This window comes from Akebia trifoliata, chromosome 5, assembly GCF_017979445.1.
Source record: "Akebia trifoliata isolate Shusen 1 chromosome 5, ASM1797944v1, whole genome shotgun sequence".
Lineage (NCBI taxonomy): Eukaryota > Viridiplantae > Streptophyta > Magnoliopsida > Ranunculales > Lardizabalaceae > Akebia > Akebia trifoliata.
The window spans coordinates 3,879,236-3,903,777 of NC_141379.1; the positions used below are offsets into that span (position 1 = coordinate 3,879,236).

The 24,542-nt window shown below is 33.9% G+C and overlaps 1 protein-coding gene across 3 annotated transcripts; it reads left to right on the forward strand.

Moving 5' to 3' along the window:
• Positions 1-14,304: 14,304 nt before the first annotated feature.
• Positions 14,305-24,426, forward strand: LOC147401084 (putative phospholipid-transporting ATPase 8). Of its 3 annotated transcripts, XM_086442221.1 has the most exons (11): positions 14,310-15,483; positions 16,822-18,185; positions 18,291-18,401; positions 18,810-19,086; positions 19,877-19,965; positions 20,075-20,183; positions 20,259-20,468; positions 20,595-20,720; positions 22,002-22,100; positions 22,863-23,054; positions 23,457-24,426. In XM_086442221.1, exons 1-11 carry the CDS (start codon positions 15,091-15,093, stop codon positions 23,988-23,990), a joined length of 3,504 nt encoding a protein of 1,167 aa, XP_086298347.1. In that variant the 5' UTR covers positions 14,310-15,090; the 3' UTR covers positions 23,991-24,426. The 3 variants fall into 3 exon arrangements, 2 of the variants coding, with proteins under 2 accessions (XP_086298348.1, XP_086298347.1); XR_015178332.1 differs by lacking the exons at positions 22,863-23,054; positions 23,457-24,426 and adding an exon at positions 21,829-21,917 and having other exon boundaries at positions 14,305-15,483; positions 22,002-22,078; XM_086442222.1 differs by lacking the exon at positions 22,002-22,100 and having other exon boundaries at positions 14,309-15,483.
• The last annotated feature ends 116 nt before the right edge of the window (positions 24,427-24,542 follow it).

Below are 24,542 nucleotides of genomic sequence, written 5' to 3' on the forward strand. Positions count from 1 at the left end.
TGTTTTATAGGTTGGTGTGCAGTTGATACTAGGTGACATCCAACAAGTTGGTCCTTAACTTAATTTCGAAGATTTGGCGAACAGTTGAGATATCCTCACTTTTCAAACAATTACATACCCTTAGGCCTTAATCTTCAATGAGAGGCAAAATACCTTCCTTAAAGATCTTCCCAAAAAAAAAATTTTTTTTTTTTTAAGAAATTACTTAATATAAAGTAGGAGGGACTCCTTTCTTAATCCCTTCTAATTTTTCTTAGATAACTTGGTCGTATCTGATAAATATTTTATTTTATTAATGCTCTCTAACCCCTTTCCCCCTCTAAATTAGTGAGATAGATGGTTAAAATTATTGAGATCAACAATTCAAATCATTGTGATGAATCCTTACTCAAATCATCAATATCACCTTTTACAACAACCGATATCAAAGATTGTAAAACGTCAATCTCAACGTTTGAACATAAATCATCGATAACAAGATTCAAATTATAAAAATCAACCTCATTACAATCGTCTCTCTCCCTCTTCTTCTTTTCTTCTACTTTTTCTTGGTATTTTCCATTAAATTTCAATTTTCCACGACGGTCATTTTCCAAGAATTTGAAATTCGTGAAATTTTATTTTCCTGATAATGAAACAGACCCTAAAATCAATATGCTTGTTCAAAAAGGAAAAGTCCAATATACTCCAAGAGTAAGAAACTTTATCCAACTCCACAAACAACTTTTATCCACGTGACAGCCTCATTACTACTTGTTGAGTTGTTGTTAGCCCATCTATCAGAAAGAAAAAGGTTTTAAATCCAGTAATTAAAAATCCCGGAAAAGACCTAAAAGAGTGTCACGTGGGGTAGGATAAAATCACTATGCAACTTACTGTGTTGTCACGTGAATTTGGAGCATTCCAAATTTGCATCTGACAGCTCACGGCGGATGGTCAAACCAAATGGACGATTATTATTCTTTTATATATATATCATGAAGAGATGTCCATCTGATGACGGTTATAACTATGACTGTTGTTTGTGAGCAGTACCTTGGGATCTGTGATATTTTCTTAAGATTTTCGTGTCTTAAATTCTTAAGTGTATCTGTAATACAACCTCTTCAACACTCAAATCAGAATCTTAATGCCAAATAAAGGAGTACATGTTTTTAATGAGAGAATCTTATATTTTTTTATGTCTATGACTCCTGTATTTATAGAGTTCATGCACTAGGATTCCCCATGATCCTCCTTTGAGATTCGCCTCTATCCATTTTATAAGTTTGCTTTGGTTAGGAATGTATTTAGTTGTTATTTTGGTATTCGTGCAACCTTTTAATTTTGGAGTTTCTCTTTTAATTCGTAAGTTTCCATTTTCATTTTTCGCTTATCCTTGATTTTCGGGTTATGGTTGACCTGACCTTCTTGTTACGTGTTGAACCTAATGTTCGAGGTTTATCTTTTTTTAGGCTTGAGTTTTGATCTATTCGATCACTCATATTTGATCGGATTCAAATAGAGAACCTCGACGTAGTTTATCATTTCCAGATCCCAATGTACCATTTGTCAGCTCCTGATACTTTACGAAAAATATCTCCCACAATTTTCACTAAATTGGATCAAATCCAAAATTCAATCCATTTTAATTCGATGAATCTGGATCAAGGATTTGGGTTCCAATAAAGATATATTTGATAACACATTGAATCAGTTCTGGGTCAATCATGTCCTCATTAGATATCAGAGTATGCCAATTATATTATATATTTAGTTTATTTGTATTTTGTATATTAAATTGATTTTGGATAAAAATCAGATTTGACAAAGGTTTAAATAATTTTTATTTATTTTTGTTATATTAGTTTGATTAATTCTCATCGGATTGGCCTTAAATCGATCTTGTCCTTGACCCAATACGGGCTTAATCCAGTGACAGCCCAAATTATAATATTGAAAATGTATAGATGAATGAACCATATAAATTGTTAATAAAGTGAATTAAATATTTAATTATAGTGAAAAAAATAGATATATCCAATGTTTAAATATATTTTTAATGGTAGTTAGAAAATTCTGTCTTTGTTTGTTCAAGTTGCAATCAAATATCCAAAAATCTATAACCTCCCCTACAAAATAACACTTACCAACAATAATGAACATGTGATATTCCTTTGGTTTATTATGTCCAGTTGTCCACCTTTCGTTATGAACTCTAACATCAATGTTACTATTTGAGCTTCTATCACCATCAAATATAAGTGATAATAGAGAGATCCTCGAGAGTCAGATATTAGTATTGTGAAATAATAATTAAAAAATGGGGAGGCGTTCAAGGGACATTAGTAAAAACAATCATGTTTCAAAATGTGGGTTAGAAGTTTTGAATTGAGCTGATTTTGCATGAGGATGATCTCTATGATGAGAAGATCATCCTCACAAAAAATCAATCCAATCTGAAATTTCTAAATCTATCAAAAGTGATTTACAAATTATTGGTGAAAAATCGACGGTCCACATTCTAAATCACTTTTGATGGGGTTAGAAGATCTAGATTGAGCTGATTTTCTCATCATAGAAGTCATCTTCACAAAAAACCAGTTCAATCCGAATCTTCTAACCCATATTTTGAAAAAATGTCGTGCTGAAGTAACATTGAAATTGACATCGTTCGAGACATTGTTGACGTGGATGTGTTTATAGAACCATAGATGCTTTCATCAAGATACAAGTGAGAAGCATCTATGGTTCTGTGCATACCAATGTCCCAAACGATGTCAATTTTAATGTTATTTCAGCATTTTTTGTTAAAATAATTGTTTTTACATATGTTTTTTCTTATATCCCTTGAAGGCTCGGCTTAAAAAATTATATTATATATAAGACTAATTATTGCATCTTAAAAAAAAAAAAAAAATTACGTGTCCAAGGAAGATAAAAAACTCTCTCTACACCAAACTTTAATCACATTTCTTGGGAAAGAAATACAAGAAAATAGATAAAATAAAAAAATTGAGTGCGAAGCTAAGAAAAAGTAATTCTACTATCTCACACAAGCTTTTTTCTTATAATACTCTAATTTATGTAAATAAGTGCTTATTCATTCGCTTAGATGGCATTCCCACCTCTAAATTCAACATGGATCCTTACTTCACTCATCCACCCATAATCGATTTACTATTAAACTTGATTCCACTAATTTTAAATAGAATTATCTAAAATAAGTCAATAACGATAATTTTCTAAATTTCTAAGAGATTGAAAACTTGTAAGCTAATGTTGAGTTTCGAGTATGGACAATCAAAAGACAATAAAATAATTTTCTCTAATTTTCTGTCTCAATTTCATGGCCATTTCCCTTTCTTTTAATTCAAGATTCAACTAAAGGTGTAATATTATAAGGGCGGGCCTTTATAGCCATTCATTTGATATGACATCAACATGAACGAGATATATTGAAAATGGCGAATGGTTTTAGGAATATGGTCTATGTCGATCATCATTTGAAAGCGACACAGGATTCATCAAATTATTCAATCTCTATGGGGGTTTCTTTTGAACAACTTGAACAAAGAGAGTCTTCAACTATGTTGATAAGCATCAAAAAGCTTTTCCAAGTGAAACTTGAGATTCTCATGTTGCTTTTGATTCTTAACTAGTGAACTTTTGACCATAAATTCCAAAATTTTAGTCTCAAATGCCCCCGAGGAGTTGGAAATCGAACGAGTCTTATATGTTTGGATACATGTAATTATCTAAAATGATGTCAATGCCACGAGGTCGGATAACTTATTATGATTTATTCGACATCTTATGTTAGGTCTACATATTACCATGCCATCCTTTGATAAAAGCACTTCAAAGTCACATGTAAGAAAGCACAAAAGTCCCATTTTTTACATTTAATTCGAGAGCTAAAAGCTTTAGTAGTCCCGTGTTAAAGGCACTTGAATTTAATGCAAGAGTTTGGTATAAAACATTATGTGATCTTTTGAGGAAAAATTCCGTGATCGACCTGAATCAAACACCTTTATATTGTTCCCTTGAAAGTATCTTATAATGGTCTTTTGGGCCGCCAACCTATGAATTTCCACCTATCCAAACATAAAAAAATTCAAATTGATTAGAGATATACAAACATTATATACTTTGAGTATCAAAAGTTGACCAAAGAAACATGAACTCTTGACCATTTAAACACGAAATCTAAAGATTTGGATGAACATGCATCCCAAAAATATACCGTAGTCCTAAAATAGATCTTTGTTAGTTTATGGCCTTAACTTAAGTTTTTGGATGTATTTTATAGCCTAGATGCCTATACAACTTCTAGGGGTATTTTTGTAATTAAAATGTGTGTTTTGCCCTAGGGACAATATATATTCCAAGTTCAGAAATCCTCGCAGTTTTCATCAATAAAGCATTATCATTGCTGTCCGTTAATATAGATAATTTTGTTGAACCACGTAAATTTCTTGTGTTCTTTGTTTTCTCTTGTTTTAATCTCCGCAGTTTATGAATCTTGATCGGTCATTGAGAAATTTTCCACAACAATCTGGTTCAATCATCATCAATAGGCGAAAAAGTGTTGTAAGACATATTGTGAAAATATTTTCGAAACATTCAACGTTTTTCGATCTCATCCAAAATTAAAATATCTTGATCAAAATATTTCAAAACTAGAAAAATATTAAGGCCAAAATACTTTAAAAGAGTATAAAATTTTAACCATTGGTATCATCAAATCATATGGGTCCTACCAATCATCCAAGGACTTGAGTACACGCCACATCAACATCATACAACCATAGTGCTTTAGTCCAAGGACAACTTGATACACCTCATTTCATTTGAAATGTTTGTGTGCCTCAACTACTTGGCTCCATGTGATTACATGCGGTTAGGACAATGACTTGAGAACCACATTAGATATTTCAAAGTATTTTGTGTTAGATTTGATTGAAAATTTGGGCCCAACTTGTTCTCATCCAACAACAAAACAGGTTGTATTTTTTTTTTTTTTAATATTTAAAAAATAAGATTGAGCTTAATATAATATGTATATATGTTTTGACATATATTTGCATTTTTGCAGTGTATAGCTTTGCTTTATCTATCAAATCTATTTTGGATAGTTTAGGCATACCACCAAATTTTGATGAATATTTGAGTTTTTTTTGTATTTTTAAGCTAATGACAAAATTGCCCTAATATTCATCTTTTGCCGAAAACACTTGATTTTTCTACAAGAAATCTACCATCTTCAACTCAGAGGAAAAGATATTTCATCCTCAATTTCATTCTCGGACTTCTCTATTCTTCAACTACGATGGACTTTTGAGGAAGTTTAGGAAAATGGATTTTGGGGAAGAAAAATCAAGGGTTTTGGATAGAGGTTGAGGATGATCATGAAAGTCATTTTTTATTAATCTCTAAGAGAAGACCATGGTCAGGGGATATGTTGTCAATTCAAGGAAATGGGGGAGTATGTAAACTATTTAATGAAACCCAGAGGGGTAATGACTAAATTGGCCAATTTTTTCATATAAATATATCATTTATATGTGTGAAATTGATTTTATTGAAAATTCTTGGATGGTGATTACATATCCCATTGGATTTATAAAGATCCAAAATATTCATAAATGTGGAAAAATAATCAATCAATCCAACATCTAATTGATTCTAATTGATACGAACCTAAGATTTGCAAGATATGTGATGAGATACATGATTACATTGATATAGTGTATCTCATGCACATTATTATAATGTATACATCTTATCTTTATTAATATGTAGTAGGTATTTAATGATAAAGAAGACATTTATGAAACTAAGACATCTACATTTAATTAGACTCGTAAATTTGTAGTTTTTAACACCAAGCATTTGAGTCCTCCCTTAATTGCTTGGGACACTATAGGGGGAAATTTTTTGAAGGAATCCTCTCCATTGGATTACAGGTGGCATTTTTAAGGTGGTATTCCAAGTTTTGGTGGGAATATAAGGGTGTGAAATAAATTCAAAGCGCCAACATGTCTTGTAACGGGGAGGGTTTCTTCAAAATTTTGGAACGGCCGCCCGCTTCAAAGTCGGACTCCACTATAGGAGGGGAGAGAATTTTTTTTTTTTTTGGATCTTGTTACGTTAAAGTGTAATAAATACACTTTGGGAATAAGTGTTTGAGGGTATTTTGGTAATAAAATTATTTTTTGAAGGACAATTTTGGTACAAATTCAATTGTCAAAAGTGTATCTATTGCACTTTAACACGTCCCCTCATGGCACACGTTAACAGGACCCTTTTTTTCTTTTTTTGATAAATGATATTCTAGCGCTCTTTTTTTAGACGCCCCCTATACGCTCCCTAACCTGACAATTATAGAGCAATAAACATGGTTTTTAAACTTGTTCGAGACTAAAACGTATCGCCCGAGTTAACTCGGTATCAGAGCTGATCGAGGCCAACTCACAAATTCATTTTTTGATCGAGTTTTACGTCTCACAGTTCAATTTTTTGAGTTATCTCACGAGACGTCTCAAACGTATCGGAAAACTCGTCCGAGACAACTCGGTATCGGAGCTGAACAAGATGAGACGCGATACTGAGTTTAAAAACCATGGTAATAAATCATTTTCTTGTGTATCCCAAAGCAAATCATCTACAATTCTATGATGGGAGTGTCTTAAAAAAGAGCATTAGATTATCATGACTCTTTTTTGTTTACAAACTTTTTCCTCATAGACTCTTCACTGCGTGACAAGCCAAGTCAGTAGTTTAGTAAATTGGGGATGCCATTCAATATATGTGGACTCATGGGATTGGTCGATCAAGGATCCTATGTGATCTGTGAGGAAAAATTCTATTGGCAATTTTGGGCCTTTTTGTGGACCTACACAAATAGTCAAATTGACTGGTGACTTCGATTAATAGACTTGGTACTATTTCTTGATTGATTTAATATATATTTATATATTTTTAATACTCATAAGTCTATGCATCACTACATCATTAGGCACACTACAATTTCATAGGGGGTTTTATAGTCATAAAAATAGAAAATTACTTTAATGTGAGTGAAATTTTTAGAGAGAGTGCACTACTAATGAGGTATCCATCTAGAGATTTTTTCCCCTAGAAAAGTCAATCTAGGATTTCAAAAAACCCTGGATGAATAATCACACAAAGCCTAACACGTGAGTTTATGTGATTGGCTATTATGAGATTTTGCGAAATACCGAATTGACTTTTCTGTGAGCAATTTTTTTTTTTTTCATATCCATTCATGCACAATTTGCACAAAAAAAAATCATGTAAGGAGTTTGTATTGAAATCTTTTTTCATTCCTGGAGATTATAACTTTTCTGTGTTGCTGCAAGAAAGACAATTTTTTTACGAGTTCATTAATTTAGGTGGGAACATATTTTGAATCCAGATGTATGGTATCAACACCCACAAACTTTATTAACTAAGATAGCCGATACCTTTATCTTGCATATTAGTAAACTCTTTTTCAAAAAGACTGGTTTTCTTTGTATGTTTGGTACTCGACCGAGAATATTGTAGCATATAGGAGCAGTTATTATATGAGTACCACATTGTAGATCCCTTAATTAGTAGGATTTGTTGTGGTTTATAGTTGGACTTGAAAGGTTTAAGACATAAAATAGGCAATTGGAATATTGAATCACCTTACACATCCATCATTTGGGTAATTTTGAGATCTCCCTTCGGCTTCAAGATTTCAATTTGATGACATCCACGAGAGTATAAGAAAATGGTCAAAATGATCTCATCTTCAACATCTTTCTAGTAAACCTTAAGTTATTTTCCTCAAGAAAATATTGACTTTGATGACTTTCGTTGTTTAAGATGAATTTTTATTTATTTATTTGGCAATTATTGATTTTCCTTTACATTAGTTCTATATTGCATTTCATGAGAATTGTAAATGTGTGCAAATGTTTGGTCGGTTTTTTTATGAAGAGTTGGACCCTTATTTTTGAAAACAATAATGCTAAAGCGACCTTAGTCTGGAACCTCATGTCGCACTTCTTGACATAAAAGTGTATGGAAACAATAGATGCTCTTCATCGGGATATAAGTGAAAAACATCTATGATTCCTATTCACTTTCACGTCAAAAAGTGCGATATGAGGTTACAACTTGAGGTCACTCCAGCACAATTTTTTGGAAAAAAGTATTGGGTCTTAGTCCAATTGGTGTTGAATTAGGATTCATAACCTTAGATTCATCATATAAGTCGATTTTGAATAATAATAAAAAACATTATTGATAATAATAATATTGCATAGTAAACTTAAAAAATTAATTTTGTCCATCTATTTAATTACGTTCAATAGTCTCTCATTGTTCATGGAGAGAGAACTCATGAGATGACAGAGATAGTGCTTAGGACAAGCCAAAGAAGTCGAATGACTATGCAGCCACCAAATGTCTATAAAAGACCACTCTTCTCCTCCATTTAAACCTATGGTACTCCTAGAGAGCGTCAAAATAGAAATTTCAACTTTTTAGTAAGACTTATTCTTGTTCCTCTCAACCGGTCAAAGACGTGGTTGTCCAATTATCGTGATTTCAATTTTTCAACCTTATTAACATATGGATTAGATCATCTCTAAAAGTTCAAAAGCTATTCATCCAATGGTTAGTACTAATCAATCAAAGAATGAATGACTTTTGAGAGGAGATAATCATAGTAGAAATATCTCACATAATGTGGGAGTGAATCTCGCATTTAGGACGACGAGCCAAGCTCGTTTGATCTCTCTCTCTCTCTCTCTCATATTTTGTACATTAAGTTTATGTTTTCAATACATGCTTGATCCACACGAATGTTTGATTAAATTATTGGATTAAGAGAATCACCACCCCAAGCCCTTGGTCTTGAATGCTTGCTCTATTTGGTAAAGTTCCCTAAGATAACAACTTTACAGGTTTTCTTCTCATTGATTTGTTTGGAAGTCCATGATCCTTGCTCGAAATCTCAATCTCTAGATTGGACAGTCTATGTGTTGATAGTGTAAGCCATCTCAATAGTTTTTTGGGGGGAAATTAAGGACTTATGAACAAAAGGTTAAAGGTTTTTTGGAAGATATTTGGAAACTTGAAGATGAGAGTATTTTGATTATTACATTAGTATCGCACCAAAGAGCACACAATAAAGGGAGAGACTTTTTTCTCACAGAAAAGTCAAATTGAGATTTCACATCATCCTTGATAGCACGACGATGGTTGTTTTGTAATTTGGGGACGTCCTTAATACACATGAGTTCATGTGACTGGTCAATTTGGGATTCTATGAAATTTTGAATTGATTTCTAATTTTTTTTCCAGTCAAGGGGGTGTGTCATCATTTTGAAACCCCAAGGCATCTGAAATATATGTCAAGCCCCTAGGGTATCCACAACTTTGATTTCTTCAAGTTCACAAACACTGAAAATGAAAAATTGGTTTGAACAATTTCTTCCTTTAGACCATCTTCCAACTTTTGTCCGCTTGAAATTCGGAGATGCTACCTAAGAATATTATCTAAAAGATTAGGACTGCATCTTTACTGTCATAACAAGAGAAGGCGGAGTAAGCATGGTTTGACACCAAAATTTGGAACCCCTCAGTGCGTCCACTTTTACATTTAAACTTAATACAATTAAAGTCATTTTCATAAATAAATAAATAATAAAATTACAGTCCCATTACCCTATGATCAAGTTAGATTTTTTAAATTACAAAGAATTGTGATAATATCAAACTACCCCATGTAGCAAACTTAATCGACTATCCTGACATGACAAGTTTAGGAACAATAGACCTACGCTCCTCGGGAAACACGGCTGCACTTTCCCATAAAAAATGTATCTTGAGGGAACCATGTATCTCGAGGAGCGCAGATCTATAGTTCTTGAACTTGCCATGACAGGTAGTTAGATTATCACGACTTAACTACAAATAAAATCTTTTTCTTAAGTTACCTTCAAAATTTTCTTTGTTAATATTTTTACAAGGTGCTTAGCATGCCACTTACTAATATAATTAAAAGATAATGAAAAGTTTTTCAACAATAATTCCTACCATTCTTGCATGAAATGTGTTACTTTATTATTATGGAAAGACATGACAAAGGGTAGGATCACCAAAATCTTTTGGTATTGGTATCATATCTTCTTATTTTTTTCCTTCAAAATATAACTATACCATTGTAGTGCAAAGTGCACCTATTTAAATAGAAATGACAAGGAATAGAAATGTATTAGTGACACCTGCTTTGTTCAATGTATGCTATCTAAAAGTAGGGACTGACTAGTTGCACAGCACTAGTGGATAGTTGCACCTCAATTAAAAAATATTACATTTTTTATTATTATTTAAATTTCTCCAAACCTACAAGTTGCACTTCATTTGAATAATCTGATTGTTCATCTTCTTTATTGGAAAAAACTTTGAAGCGGGCATCCCGGTCCAAAATTTCGAAGAAACCCTCTCCTTTGAATTACACGTGACATTTCAAAGGAGGTATTCTAAATCTTGAAGAAAATGTAGGGTGTAAAATATATATACAAAATGCCATGTGTCTTGCACTGAAGATGGTTTTAAAGCGGGCTGGCCTCTTCAAAGTCGAACTCTTCTTTGTTTCTTTTGTGTCCTCTTTGTTTTAAGATATTCAAATAGTTATTGATTAATTGATCCGGTTAAAATAATTTTCTTTAATGAAATTGGAAACGATGATCTATTGAGGAAACTAATAAAAAATGATCAAGTACCTATTGCACAAATTTAAGAACAAACAATAATTTTTGTAGGCATGATAAGAAGGAAAAAAAGAAGTGCAACCTTTTTATTTTTATTTTTGTTGAAGTATGAATGGAGTGTAAGAGACAATTTTTAAGTAATGGAGTGCAATTGGTAATGGATGGTGTGCAACTAGTCGGTCTCAAAAAAATATCAATAAGAAGAATGACAAATTGTAGAATCTCACACAAAACAAAAAATGTTATCATGCGTCGTATCTTTCTTGTCTCTAAATTATAACTAATTAATATGTAATAACAAGTTGTTCTATATATAAACCCATCATTGTCGTATGAAGTGTGCCTACTACGTGAAGGAAAAATGTAAAAAACTCTAATAATTTTCACTTGGTATGTAATCGATTGACATGAAAAGGGCATAGAGCCATTGATCTATTCCTTGTGTATCCCAAAGAAAAAGATTTATGGTTCTATGCCCTAACCACGTCAACCGCATACATACAAAATGAAAATTTTCGGGTTTGAAAATCAGACTCATGTAAAAAAATTATAAAAGGAAATCAAAAAGATTATTAAGAGAAATAATTTGATAAGATGCAAAAACTAATAAAAAAAATCTTTTGGCATTAATTATAATATTTTTATTGCATCTAAATATTAATAATTTTCCACCATAGATTTTCTCATAAACCTAACACCATGGCAAGGTGCATGTATGATAAAAAAAAAAATTAATTCTAACCCCCTTCTTGATAATTGAGAGTTCTTGATTTAGTTTTCATTTTTAGTGACTGTTGTTTATGGCATTTCATACATTTCTTATAGGATAAACTTGGCATTGGGGACTCGATCTATAGGTGCCCTCAACATCGAATTCTATAGGAAGGCCAAGTAGTCCATGAAGGGGTCCAATGTGGTTAGGGTATTACGGTGAATGTTCGTGGGCCTACTGATCTTCATATAATGAACGGTGGGGATTAGATCATTTTGTTAATGGACTTGCCAAGGGACCATCGACCTCCTTCGAGCTGTTATGCAACGCGAAAGAGGTGGTTTTGCTCTTCATGAGCTCCCTTTGTTCCCTTCCCACCTCCCATAAAAAGCCCTATGGCATGGTCAATGGTTTAAGAATTTGGTTCAGTAATTTACGCATTTGAAGGGTATTTTGAAAAAAAAAAAAATACCATTAACTCATCAAGAAAACACAAAGTTGACTTATGGTCAAGGGAGGTAAATCTAATTTTGCATTTTGCAAAAGGGTAAATCTAATATCACTAATTTAATAAGGGGTGTTTCTAAAATATCCTAATTAATATGATGAAATATAGTGGGTGCATTTTTAGAAAATGAATTAAAGTGTCCAAACTACTCTTTATCTCGTAATAGTAACGATTAAATATCTCTGTAATGGTTCGGATCCAGACCATGCAAAATGGATCAAGAAGAGCATCCAAATCATGTGCTATGGATCCAGATCACTGGATCATTAACAAAATCAGAGATGGTTTGGGATCCGGATCCAATCCAAATTTCATATCTAAAGGTTCATGGTCGGGTCGGATCCTTATTCGAATGGGCCAAGTTTGATAAAGATCGATCGTGTAACGTGTACGATGGACAAAAATAGATCTATCCACCTACTTGACACGGTTGGCCAACTACAAAAGTAGAATAATAGAAAAACAAATGTCATCCAACGTCCGGTCCCACCATTAGCATTGTTTTCTTCTCTATTTTCGTGTCGTGTAGGCTCACAAGCTATCAAATCATTGGCCCACATCTTTACCGACTTGTCGTTGAGATCACTCCAACCAATCGGACGGTTAGAGTTAGTCTCTCAGCATATTGATCTACGAAAGTCGTGTGTCAACACATCGGTCGTTACGTCGTTCAAAACGTACGCGTGGGGGCAGAAAGTAAAGTGCACATCCTGTACTCCAGGGAGTTCTTATCTTCTCTACTCCCAAAAACCTACATTGTTTCCATCAACTATAGTTACAAAATTCGCCAAATTTTGAAATTTTTATAAAATTATCCAAATAAGGGATTAACTGATTCAGTCAAGGAATTGACGAATAAATCATCAAATATTATAATATTTTTATTTTTCGCTCTCAATTTTCTTAAATATTCAAATAATATATATAGGAGAATGCTAACATCCAAGACTTCATGGGGAAGTTAGCATTCTCCAACACTTTTTTTTTTCAATAATATTCTTACGTATTTTATCATTTCGTGAAAAAAACCCATCATACCCTTATTATTTTTATTAAAAGATAAAATAAATAAATATATTAAATATTAGAAAATACTAAAGTTCTCATGAGGTCTTGGAGGTTAACATTCCCCATATATATATATATATAAAAGAATAAAATAGGATTTTCAATAAGATTGAAGAAACCAGATTTTGGTATAAAAAAAATCCAAAATATCATTAATATATTTTAAAAAAATTATTGACATTTTAATAATTTTATTTTACATAATCTAAATTAATTGAATTGAACACTAATGGAATAATTATCGAATTCGAACTTTGCTATAAGACCCAGCCAAAGAAAATTAATTGATTGTGGACTTCAAACTATTGGAGCACCTACATATTACTAGAGCTGTTATTGGCACTCTAGTTTTTTGCTTTTCACACCTTAATTTCTTAAGTTATTTACTACACCTTAATTAAAAATTAAAACACAGCATTCAAACATTACAAGGGTTTGGCTAAAATTATTATGGGTGAATTGCCATTTTGTGGGTTGAATATATAGGATGAAAGTTTGAGTTTAGTACCCTATTCATATTTAATTCCGAAAACATGTATGAACTATTTTTTGACGAATTCGTTGGTAGGTATTTTTAATTTAAAGTGAAGAACTTCTTGATAATTACAAACAAATTCACCATTAAAAAATAAGGATATTTTGTCCTTAAATTTACCTACAAATTCGTCACTTTAATAATAGCGAATTAGTCATTTTAAATTAAAAATACCAACCAACGATCTCGTTGGAAAATGTTTCATGCATGTTTTCAGAATTAAAATGAACATTGTACCCTAACCGGAATTTAGTCATAAGTTGCACATGTTTTAGGAAAAATGGTAATTATTATCTCAACATTACAAAACATTATAACACTCGTTCAAACAATTTCAATAACTGCTTATAAATTATGATTAGGCTTATGTACAATTTTAAAACCCAAAAAATAGAAATTTATAGCCAAACAAAGAAAAAAAAATGACATAGAACTTTTTATTGGCACCAACCATGTTATTTATTTTCTTTATTTTAATTGGAGTGTAATAAGTAAAACTTGTGGTGTGAATAGCAGTTCTCCTTATTATATATATACCTCCAAGCTCGTGAATGTGTTAAATCAAACATCCAAAGTTGATTCCTTTTATCCAAGATTAGACACATTGCATGGTCGTGTGTGACAAATGGCCCTTAATGGAGACAAGATGTTGACTTGTTAGCCAACTCTTTGGGGTACAGGATCCGGATTCCAGAATGTATTTTTTTTTAACTCGGAGGAAACAACGTATTTCTTTGCTGTACTAATGAAAACGAAAAGAAGGCCATGGCGTTTTTTGGGGAGTTGTACGGTAACGACCAGCTTGACTACTTTGTTTTGCTTATAAAAACAGCAAAACTAGAGATCCAACTCTCTCTTTTTCTCTCTTTCCATCTCTCTCTTTTCTCTATCGTGTGTATGTGTGTGCTGCTAATGTATCAAGGAAGAAATCACTGGAACTTCAAGTGAAAGAAGAGAATGCTCAAGACCACCATTTCTAGGGTTTCTGTCCTTTAAATCTCTTCTGGTAGTTTTCGGATCTCTGTTTCTTTTAATTTATTAGAAGAAATCTCTAAGTCTATGTGAATTTAGTTGAGTTTCTTGAAGTTAGTTAGAATTCCTCGCGTAATTTAGTTGATCAAATATAGCACGCTTTCTTTGTTCAAATATTGTTGAGAGACGAAGAAATTACTAGTTCATAGGTGTTAAGTCAAGCTGTGTTTTGTTGTTTCTAAGAGAATTTTACTAAAATAGGTTATAAATATCTTTTAGTGGAACTGAACTAGAATGCTAGATAAGTTGTTCAATTTCTTGTAATTTTTGTAAAAATTGAGTGTTGTTTTTGAGAGACATAGAAATGAGAAGATTGGTTGAAGAAGTTGTTGGATATCTGTTTGGGTGTTTTTCTTTAAAAGAAAGAAAGAAATGGTTCGATTTCTCTTTAAAAGATAGTTCGAAAAAAGGTTTGATTTTTGTTTAGCTTTAGTGAACAAAAGAGGGATAAAAACAAGGTTGTTATATTAAGACAACGACAATGGCGGGTGGACGGAGAAGAGGGTTACACTTCAGCAAGCTATACTCGTTCTCGTGCATTCGTTCTTCTTTCGAAGAAGATCATTCTCAGATAGGGCAGAGAGGTTACTCGAGAGTCGTGCATTGTAACGATCCTGACAACGCTGAAGCAATTCATCTTAATTACAGGGGAAACTATGTCTCCACCACTAAGTATACAGCAGCTAATTTTATTCCCAAGTCTTTATTTGAGCAGTTTAGGAGAGTTGCAAATTTATACTTTGTTGTGGTGGCTTTGGTTTCATTTAGTCCATTGGCACCTTATTCGGCTAATAGCATTCTAGCTCCTTTGTTAGTTGTGATTGGAGCTACTATGGCCAAAGAAGCTGTTGAAGACTGGAGACGCAGAAAGCAGGTACGGTTTTGAAAATTATTATGTATTTTAAATGTTTCGGGCCTTTCGGCTACGTAACTCTATCTATATAAGTTGCATTCTATTTTGAATTTGGTTCAGCCATGTTTACTTGCTTTGAACATTTCCATATGTAAAGGTGTTGCAGTGTCAAATGGCCCTTTTGCTTCCATATGTAAACTAAGTTCCATCATTGGTAAATTTTGCTCTACTTAGGTAAAACAATAAAAGTTGTAGAATGAATGTATAATGATGTTCCATGCATCCACATTTTATCTTCCGATTATTGGGTTTTGAATCTATACGGATGACTGTTTATGTGGTGAGGTGGAGGCATAAAAATATTAGAGACAATAAATTACAGAACGTGACGGATGCTCGTCTGATAGGCTTGAAACAATAAGTGTTGAAATTCTCCCCCAGAGATGACCAGCTTTTTATAAAATAAATTAAAAAATGATAGTCAAATCATGCTCAAGAAAAAAAAATCGGTGGATGACCTAATAAAGTGAAAGACACATCCTCATATTCAGAGATGGTGATGATGTGTGTGGTAGACATCATTCTACAAATGTTTGCTACTAAGATATATCACTATATTCAGTAGACATCAGTCACTTCAAGGGACAAATCTACGTATACCTTCCAAATTCAATTTAAGGTTTTATCAAATTCATCTAGAAGGAAATCAGCTGATAGTTGGATAAAATTCCATTTGATTGCAAAGTCTGAAGATCTCCTTGATTAGCTGGGATTAGATGAGTTTTACTAGTGAGGGAGGGAATGTCATTAAATCATTTTTCCCCTGTTGAATCTCCTATCCAAATGAATCATTGAAACGATTCAGGGGTTAAAATTGTTTAAAGAAATTTTTTGATGGTCTATGGGTGGTTGAAGGAGATTCAACCAAATTCTATAATGTGAATGTGGTGAAAACCAATAAAGTTGGAGATTCATGAATGTGGAAAAGTAAATCAGTGTATTTCCTTGCAAAAAGTGGTGCAAAGAATATATTTTATACAGGCTTTCCTAATACCTTTGTAACTTATTTTTACTAATAAGAGTTTTCATTATAAAAAAATAGAATGCAGAGGCTATAGTAGTGCATATCAAACATACTTTTAGACAAGCCACCCTGCATATTGATATTTACTCTGTTCCTGCACTCCCATGTATTCTTGGTTGCTTGCATGACTTTCACCTGTATCAGGTGTTCTCTAATACTAATATACCTATTGCTTCATCCTTTGATTATAATTGCTTGCCTGCTGGATTTTACATGTTCTTTTTAAACTCTGCCTTGGACTTCAAATAACGTATTGAGGTTTAAATTGGGTTTAGGATGTAGAAGCCAACAACAGAAAGGTCAAGGTATATGGTGGGGATCTTACTTTCCACGAAACCAAATGGAAGAAACTACGAGTGGGAGATCTTGTGAAGGTAGAAAAAGACGAATTCTTTCCTGCTGATCTACTTCTGCTTTCATCAAGTTATGAGGATGGCATTTGTTATGTTGAGACCATGAACCTTGACGGTGAGACAAACTTAAAAATCAAGCAATCTCTGGAGGTGACATCTGCTCTACACAGTGAATATGCCTTTAAGAAATTTAAGGCAATGATCAAATGTGAGGATCCAAATGAAAATTTGTATTCATTTGTTGGAAGTTTGAACTTTGATGGCAACAACACATATCCTCTTTCTCCCCAACAGATTCTTTTGAGAGATTCAAAGCTTCGAAATACTGAATATATCTATGGTGTAGTGGTTTTCACTGGGCATGATACAAAGGTGATGCAGAATGCTACTGATCCTCCTTCCAAGAGGAGTAAAATTGAGAAGAAAATGGATAAGATAGTCTATATCCTTTTCAGTATCCTGGTTTCGATTTCTTCTGTTGGGTCTATTTTCTTTGGAGTTGAAACTAAGAAAGATATTAGTAGTGGGAAATATAAGAGGTGGTATCTCAGACCAGATGATTCACCTATATTTTTTGACCCAACAAGAGCATCTGTAGCCGGGTTTCTTCACTTCTTGACAGGCCTTATGTTGTATGGATATTTGATACCGATATCCTTGTATGTATCTATAGAAATTGTGAAGGTTTTACAGAGTATATTTATTAACCAAGATCAGGATATGTATCACGAAGAAACAGACAGGCCAGCACGTGCCCGCACTTCAAATTTGAATGAGGAACTGGGTCAGGTTGATACTATACTGTCTGATAAAACAGGTACACTGACTTGCAACTTGATGGAGTTTGTTAAATGCTCCATAGCTGGTACTGCTTATGGCCGTGGTGTGACAGAAGTAGAGAGGGTCGTGGCAAGAAGGAAAAAAGATGTCTCACATGAATTTGGAGATCCGTCATCAGATTTGGAGGAGCATAGTGGTGAGGTTATGGATTCAAAAATAGCTATAAAAGGCTTCAACTTCAGGGATGAACGCATCATGAATGGGCAGTGGATGAAGGAACCTCATTCAGATGTCATACAGAAATTCTTTCGCACGTTATCAATCTGCCATACAGCCATTCCTGATGTAAATAGGGAGTCGGGTGAAATTTCATATGAAGCCGAGTCACCGGATGAAGCTGCTTTTGTTGTAGCCGCAAGGGAACTAGGCTTTGAATTCTATGAAAGGGATCAGACAAGCATCTCGTTGCATGAGTTAGATCCGGAGACCGGAAAGAAGGTTGACCGGTGAGCTTCCTTTGGAACTGTCATAAGATATAATCACTTTCTTTGACTTCCCCAGTTTTCTTTGTAAATTGTTGTGTAAAATGTAAAGTTGTTTCTCAATTTCAGATCATATGAGCTTCTTGATGTCTTAGAGTTCAGTAGTTCCCGTAAGCGCATGTCTGTAGTTGTGAGGAATGACGAGGGTCAATTATTGCTCCTTTGCAAGGGGGCAGACAGGTATGATGCCTCGTGATTGGGGAATGATAACGTCCAAGACTTTAGTTGTTAACAACCACCAAAACCATTTTTCTTTTCTATAAATGTCCCTAAGAAGAAAATGCTATTTTTCTTTTAGTGCAAACAAAAAGATTTTATTGTCATTTTGCAGTAATTTTTCTTTTGTAGATATCACAAAGTGTTCGAGACTTGGAAAGTTTCCAGTGAACAATGACAATAAAACCCTTGTTTTTTAACATTACAAGATGAAAAATAGGATTTTTTAGGGGTATATATATATACCTTGGACGTTGCTAATGTTCCATTGAAACCTTGGACGTTAGCATCTTCAAGATTCATTTACATATTAAATTGATGTTATTAGCTTTTGGTCTATGGTATTTTTGACCCTAAAATGCATGAATTCAGTATAATGTTTGGAAGACTTTCAAGGGATGGAAGAATGTTTGAGGCTAAGACCAAGGATCACATCAACAATTATTCCGAGGCTGGTTTACGGACCTTGGTGGTTGCATACCGTGAGATTGGTGAAGAAGAATACAAAACATGGAAAGAGGAATTTTCTAAAGCCAGAACGTCTGTCAATGCAGATCGAGATGCATTGATGGATAATGCAGCTGATAAGATCGAAAGGGATTTGATTCTTCTTGGTGCCACAGCTGTTGAGGACAAACTACAAAAGGGGGTGAATATCAAACTAACCTCTTGTTTGTTGCTTTAACATATTAATGGAATCTGTAGCAATTGAATTTCCATTTGGATTATACGTTGTTAAGAACCTAACCCAATACTCCAAAAGGCCCGGACCTGTTGGAATGCATCAAATTTAAGTCCTTAACCACTTAGGCACATAACAAACTACCACACTCTGCAGCTGACGTCTAAGGTGGTTCTTACTCTGGGTGGGTACTTCTCGGGGATTTTCTTCCCATAGTCCTTGGGCACTTCACTCAGTCACTTTCTCAGGTTTTTTTTTTTTTTTTGATAATTTTTCTCGGGGTTTTTCCGTCCTCCCAGTTATCTTCTTCCATTACTCAAACCCGAGACTAGGGGTTGGCTCTGATACCAAATTTTAAGAACCTAAACCAATACTCCAAAAGGCCTAGACCTGTTGGAATGCATAAAATTTAAGTCCTTAACCAGTTTGGCACTTAACATATGTCTTGTACTGTATCTCATCCATTGATATTTCCTTATGATTAGCTAAAATTCATTTATTCATTAAGAACATGACCTTCTGTACGATACAAGCCTGTGCCCTTATAAATGACCCTGCAGTACACATAAGCACAATGAAAGAAAGGTTCGTGCAGGATGCTGACATTCTTTCAGAAACACACAAGGCACTTCCCTAGAATGCACATATCAGTTTTATTGCACATTAACAAGAAGACCATTGGAACATGAAAGCCAACACCCATCTTGATGTACAAAATTGATTGACTGTGGAACTGATTACACTTTGTGCTGCATAGGTTCCAGAGTGTATTGACAAGCTTTCCCAGGCTGGAATTAAGATATGGGTGTTAACTGGTGATAAGTTGGAAACTGCAGTCAATATCGGGTCTGGTATACTAAGCTTTTATCTGCTCCTCATCAATATAGTATGACAAGTCTGAGGTCTGAGAGTCCTCTCTGGAACTTATATGTTGTAACCCAAAGAGGTTCTACAGGTATGCGTGTAGCTTGCTGAAGCAAGAAATGAAGCAGGTTGTGATCACGCTAGATACACCAGAAATAGATGCTTTGGAGAAAGAAGGGGTCAAGGAAACCATTGCAAAGGTATGCAAAATGTCAAGATTCTTACTATGAAACAAGGCATTTTGTGTTGTTTCTGAACAATCTGATCTTTGTTAGATTTCTCGTGAGAGCGTTATAAACCAAATACGAGAAGGAAAATCACGAGTTAGTTCAGCTAAAAAAAGTTCTGTTGCCTCTGCTCTGATAATTGATGGCAACTGTTTGACTTTTGCTCTCACTGCTAATCTGGAGAACTCTTTTCTGGAGCTTGCAATTGACTGTGAATCTGTTATTTGCTGCCGTTCTTCACCTAAACAAAAAGCACTTGTAAGTGAAACGTCTTCATGTTTATTTGGGTGTTTTTTGAAAATTAATATCTTTGAGTTCCTCTAAGATCGATGGTTTCTTTTGTTGACATAAAAAAGAAATTGAAGAAATGTAGAAAATATGCAGGTTACAAGATTGGTAAAAATGAGAACAGGTAAAACAACACTAGCAATTGGTGATGGCGCAAATGATGTCGGCATGCTTCAAGAAGCCGAGATTGGAGTTGGCATTAGTGGTGTTGAGGGAATGCAGGTTGTTACATTTTCTGTTTTCTTATACCTCTATAGTCTTTTTCTTGGATTTGACACGTCTCGTCTCGGAGTTCACCAATTACTGATGAAAACTTTAGGAAGTTGTCCTATTCAAGCCTACTCTAATACATGTATCTTCTCTTCTGTGTATCTCCACTTCTTTTTTTCATTCTCTACCTCTTTGTTCTCTCTAGCATCTCATTTCCTCCCATTTACTCCACTTTCTCCTTGACACATTTTACTTTACCATTGTTTTTTTATTTTTTGTTGTCTTGGCCTGTTGAACATACTTTTTGTGTGACTAGTGATAGAATTGAATTGGAACCCAATCAACCCTCCAAGTTCCCATCTTTTCAGTCTTATCTTTTTTGTTACTAGACATTCATATTATTTCCTTCTCTCTATTATGGTCTGTACTCTTTTCTTATGCATTGTCTTCTTCATTTGCTCCCTCAGTGTCAACTCTATTAGGATGTTTAACCGCTTTTCTTAGAAAAATTAGCTCCTCTGTCTTCATCCTCAAACTGCCAGATCTTTGAGGCCTTTTGATGAAAATATATTTTCCTTCAGAAAATGAATGTTGCGATACGTATTTCTTTTTTTACAAGGGGATGGTTATTTCTGTTGGTTGCTTTTAAAACAATTTTCTCTAGAGACCGAATGTAGTTATATTTTTTTTCCAAGAGAATTACCAAAATGGCACAGTAAAATCGAAAACTTACCAAAACGGCACGCACTATTCCTTTTAATTCTAAAACGATAAATCACTGTTTTCGGAATTAATTTTTTTACCAAAACGGTAAACATGTGAAATGATAAGTAATTTTTTCCCTATTCTATAAAACAGTAAATACTTTCCCTGTTTTAGTTTCAGTATCTGTAAAGCAATTAAAAAAAGTTCTGTTTTATAAAACAGTGGATTTTTCTGCACTTTAAAGAAAGTATTTTACTAATGAAATCGGTAAATTACGATTTCGGAATTAAGATGAACAGTGTGCCATTTTGTTATTTTTCAATTTTCAGTGCATGTTTTGGTAGATCACCTTATTTTTTTTCTCTGGTCAGTGATTTAGGTATGTTATTTTGTCGGTGTTGGTGAAATTTTGTAGAACTATTCTTAAGTGGGAATTTTGATTTTTGCGGTTATTCGGGTACATCCATCGCCCTTCCAATTATGGGTAAAAATGTTCAAGCATTGGTTAGTTGGCAGTCCTACAATCAATTTAATATGTTGCATAGCAAAGATAATTTTAATTGTGATTCCAATTGATTTTTATTTCAGGCTGCTATGTCTAGTGATTTTACAATAGCTCAATTCCGTTTTTTGGAGCGTCTGTTGCTGGTGCATGGCCATTGGTGTTACAGGCGAATAGCCATGATGGTAAAACTGTGCCTCCCTGTTCTTTTCTGATATCACCAAAACCAATAGAAAAGTCGGTTATCTCTATCCTTCTCATCACAATAGTGTCCAAATTCTTTATTGAATAATTGGTATGTTTGAGGGACTAATATAGCTCTACTAATTTCAGTTTCCTTGGCGTTTTCTACTTTAGTTTGTATTAACTAGGAATTTGGTCTTAGTTAATCCTTTCAAGATCTCGTTGGAACTCTTCATTGTTTATAACTCATAAGCCAAAATTTTTGAAAGATATTCCAATCCTCTCAAACAAAATCTCTTTAGGAAAATGAAGACTTGCCACCTCAAATAATTTGAATAAAGCATTATAAATGGCTATTAGGTGGCATGTGCAAACACACATGTATTATAAGGGCCTTTCTGCAATTTAAAATTTTAGGTAAGGGGATTTTGAAGATAACATAAAAAAAAAAGATGTTTCTGTAATTAAAAAAAAAAAACTAATGTGATTATAGGGTCGTGGGATTGTAATTTTTTTGATTTTTGACCAAAATGACCCTGCTTGTGTCAATTTTAAATGTAAAGGTGGGGGCATTTGTGGTATCCAAATTTTGGTGTTGAACCACACTTACTTCGCCCTCTCTCATTATAATAGTAAAGATGATGGAATGAATACTTGCCAAAAAAATGAAAAAATTTCCTTTAGATGAGGGAAGATTTTGGTAATCTATCAAATTATATTCTTATGTCTAAAGTTGGATTTTTTATTTTTATTTTTATGTGCAGATATGCTACTTTTTCTACAAGAACTTAACATTCGGGTTTACCTTATTTTGGTTTGAGGCTTATGCTTCGTTCTCTGGTCAGCCTGCTTATAACGATTGGTACATGTCCTTCTACAATGTCTTCTTCACTTCCCTTCCTGTGATTGCTCTTGGTGTTTTCGATCAGGATGTTTCTGCACGACTATGCCTCAAGGTACACAGTAATCAAGATTTAATTACTTCTTAAACGCATAAATATAATACTCAGAGAAAGGTACTAAAATGGCTATTTTCAGATAAACATACATGTTTATTCAGAACCATACATGCAAGATAGTGCTTTGAAAGAGTGATACTTGTTTTTCATAAAAGGTTTATTAGCAAAAAAGGAAATTTCGACTCAAATTTCCAACTTAAGAGTACCAAGTTTAGTGACTTAAATGGAAAGATAAATAGATCGGCTACTTAATTAGCTTATATTCATATAGTTCATTAGCAATGTTCCACTTTACAATGCTGCAGATTTTCAAGTGAAAAGTATACTTGGTGAATTGTTATGTGTAGCAAAATAAAAATGTTGTTTTCTCACACCCTTTTTTATCTTTCTGATTTACAGTACCCTCGTTTGCATCAAGAAGGCGTACAGAACATGCTTTTCAGCTGGGCCCGCATACTCGGATGGATGTTTAATGGGGTTTCATGTTCTATTATCATCTTTTTCTTAACAACTAGCTCCATTGTTCAGCAGGCCTTCAGGATAGACGGACACGTGGCAGGGTATGATGTCCTCGGGGCTACATTGTACACATGTGTTGTGTGGACTGTAAACTGTCAGATCGTGCTTGCCATCAACTACTTCACTTGGATCCAACACTTTTTCATATGGGGCAGCATCACCTTCTGGTATATCTTCTTGGTAATGTACGGGTCGGTCCCACCTACAAGATCCACCACAGCATACAAGGTTCTTGTTGAAGCTTGCGCTCCAAGCCCTCTATATTGGCTGGCCACCCTCCTTGTTGTTGTTTCTGCACTGCTACCCTATTTTTCCTATAAAGTAATTCAGATCAATTTTTTTCCAATGTACCACAACATAATCCAGAGAGAACGACTGCAAAGGTCGGAGGCTTCAACTTCGTTGCTGGGTTGAGGATAGAATCCAGAATCCTAAGGAGATACTGTTGGATGTGCTGTGGCTACTCACTCCATCTGTTGTGTCAGTTGTTCTATGTTGTTGCAATATGAGTAGAGCTCGCCACGGGTTTTCTTAAATCCAAGACATGCATATAAGTTGTGTATCTAAGTTTTGGGTCATTCAAGGCATGCCGGTCCCCCTGAAATGGTACGGTTTTGGGAAACACATGGGGATATAGTTCTGATTGCTTGGAGTCTCTTATATGGGCCTGTTGATCAGATAGTCAAGAACTCCAGTTGACTTCCATTGACCAGTAGACTGAGTTTTCTTTTCTTTTTCCCACATTTCCATGGTTTAAAAGGTTATCTAAAAATTGTAAAAGAATGGAAGAAAATGTAAAATACATTTTACATCAATACAATGTTGAGATATGGTTTGATTGGATTGACAATGATCTTAAAAACACTAGGTTCAATCAAAATTTTGGTTGGATTCAAAACCTGGCTTTGAATACATCGACCAATCCAAGGTCAGGTCTGATTGGTTTGCCAATTTTCTTTCAAAAAT

Bases quoted from the DNA above. Each gene is read 5' to 3' on its own strand.
- LOC147401084 (XM_086442221.1), top strand. From the start codon at position 15,091: ATGGCGGGTGGACGGAGAAGAGGGTTACACTTCAGCAAGCTATACTCG. The intron at 15,484-16,821 runs GTACGGTTTTGA...AATTGGGTTTAG, and splicing joins ACTGGAGACGCAGAAAGCAG to GATGTAGAAGCCAACAACAG. The intron at 19,966-20,074 runs GTCTGGTATACT...GAGGTTCTACAG, and splicing joins GAAACTGCAGTCAATATCGG to GTATGCGTGTAGCTTGCTGA.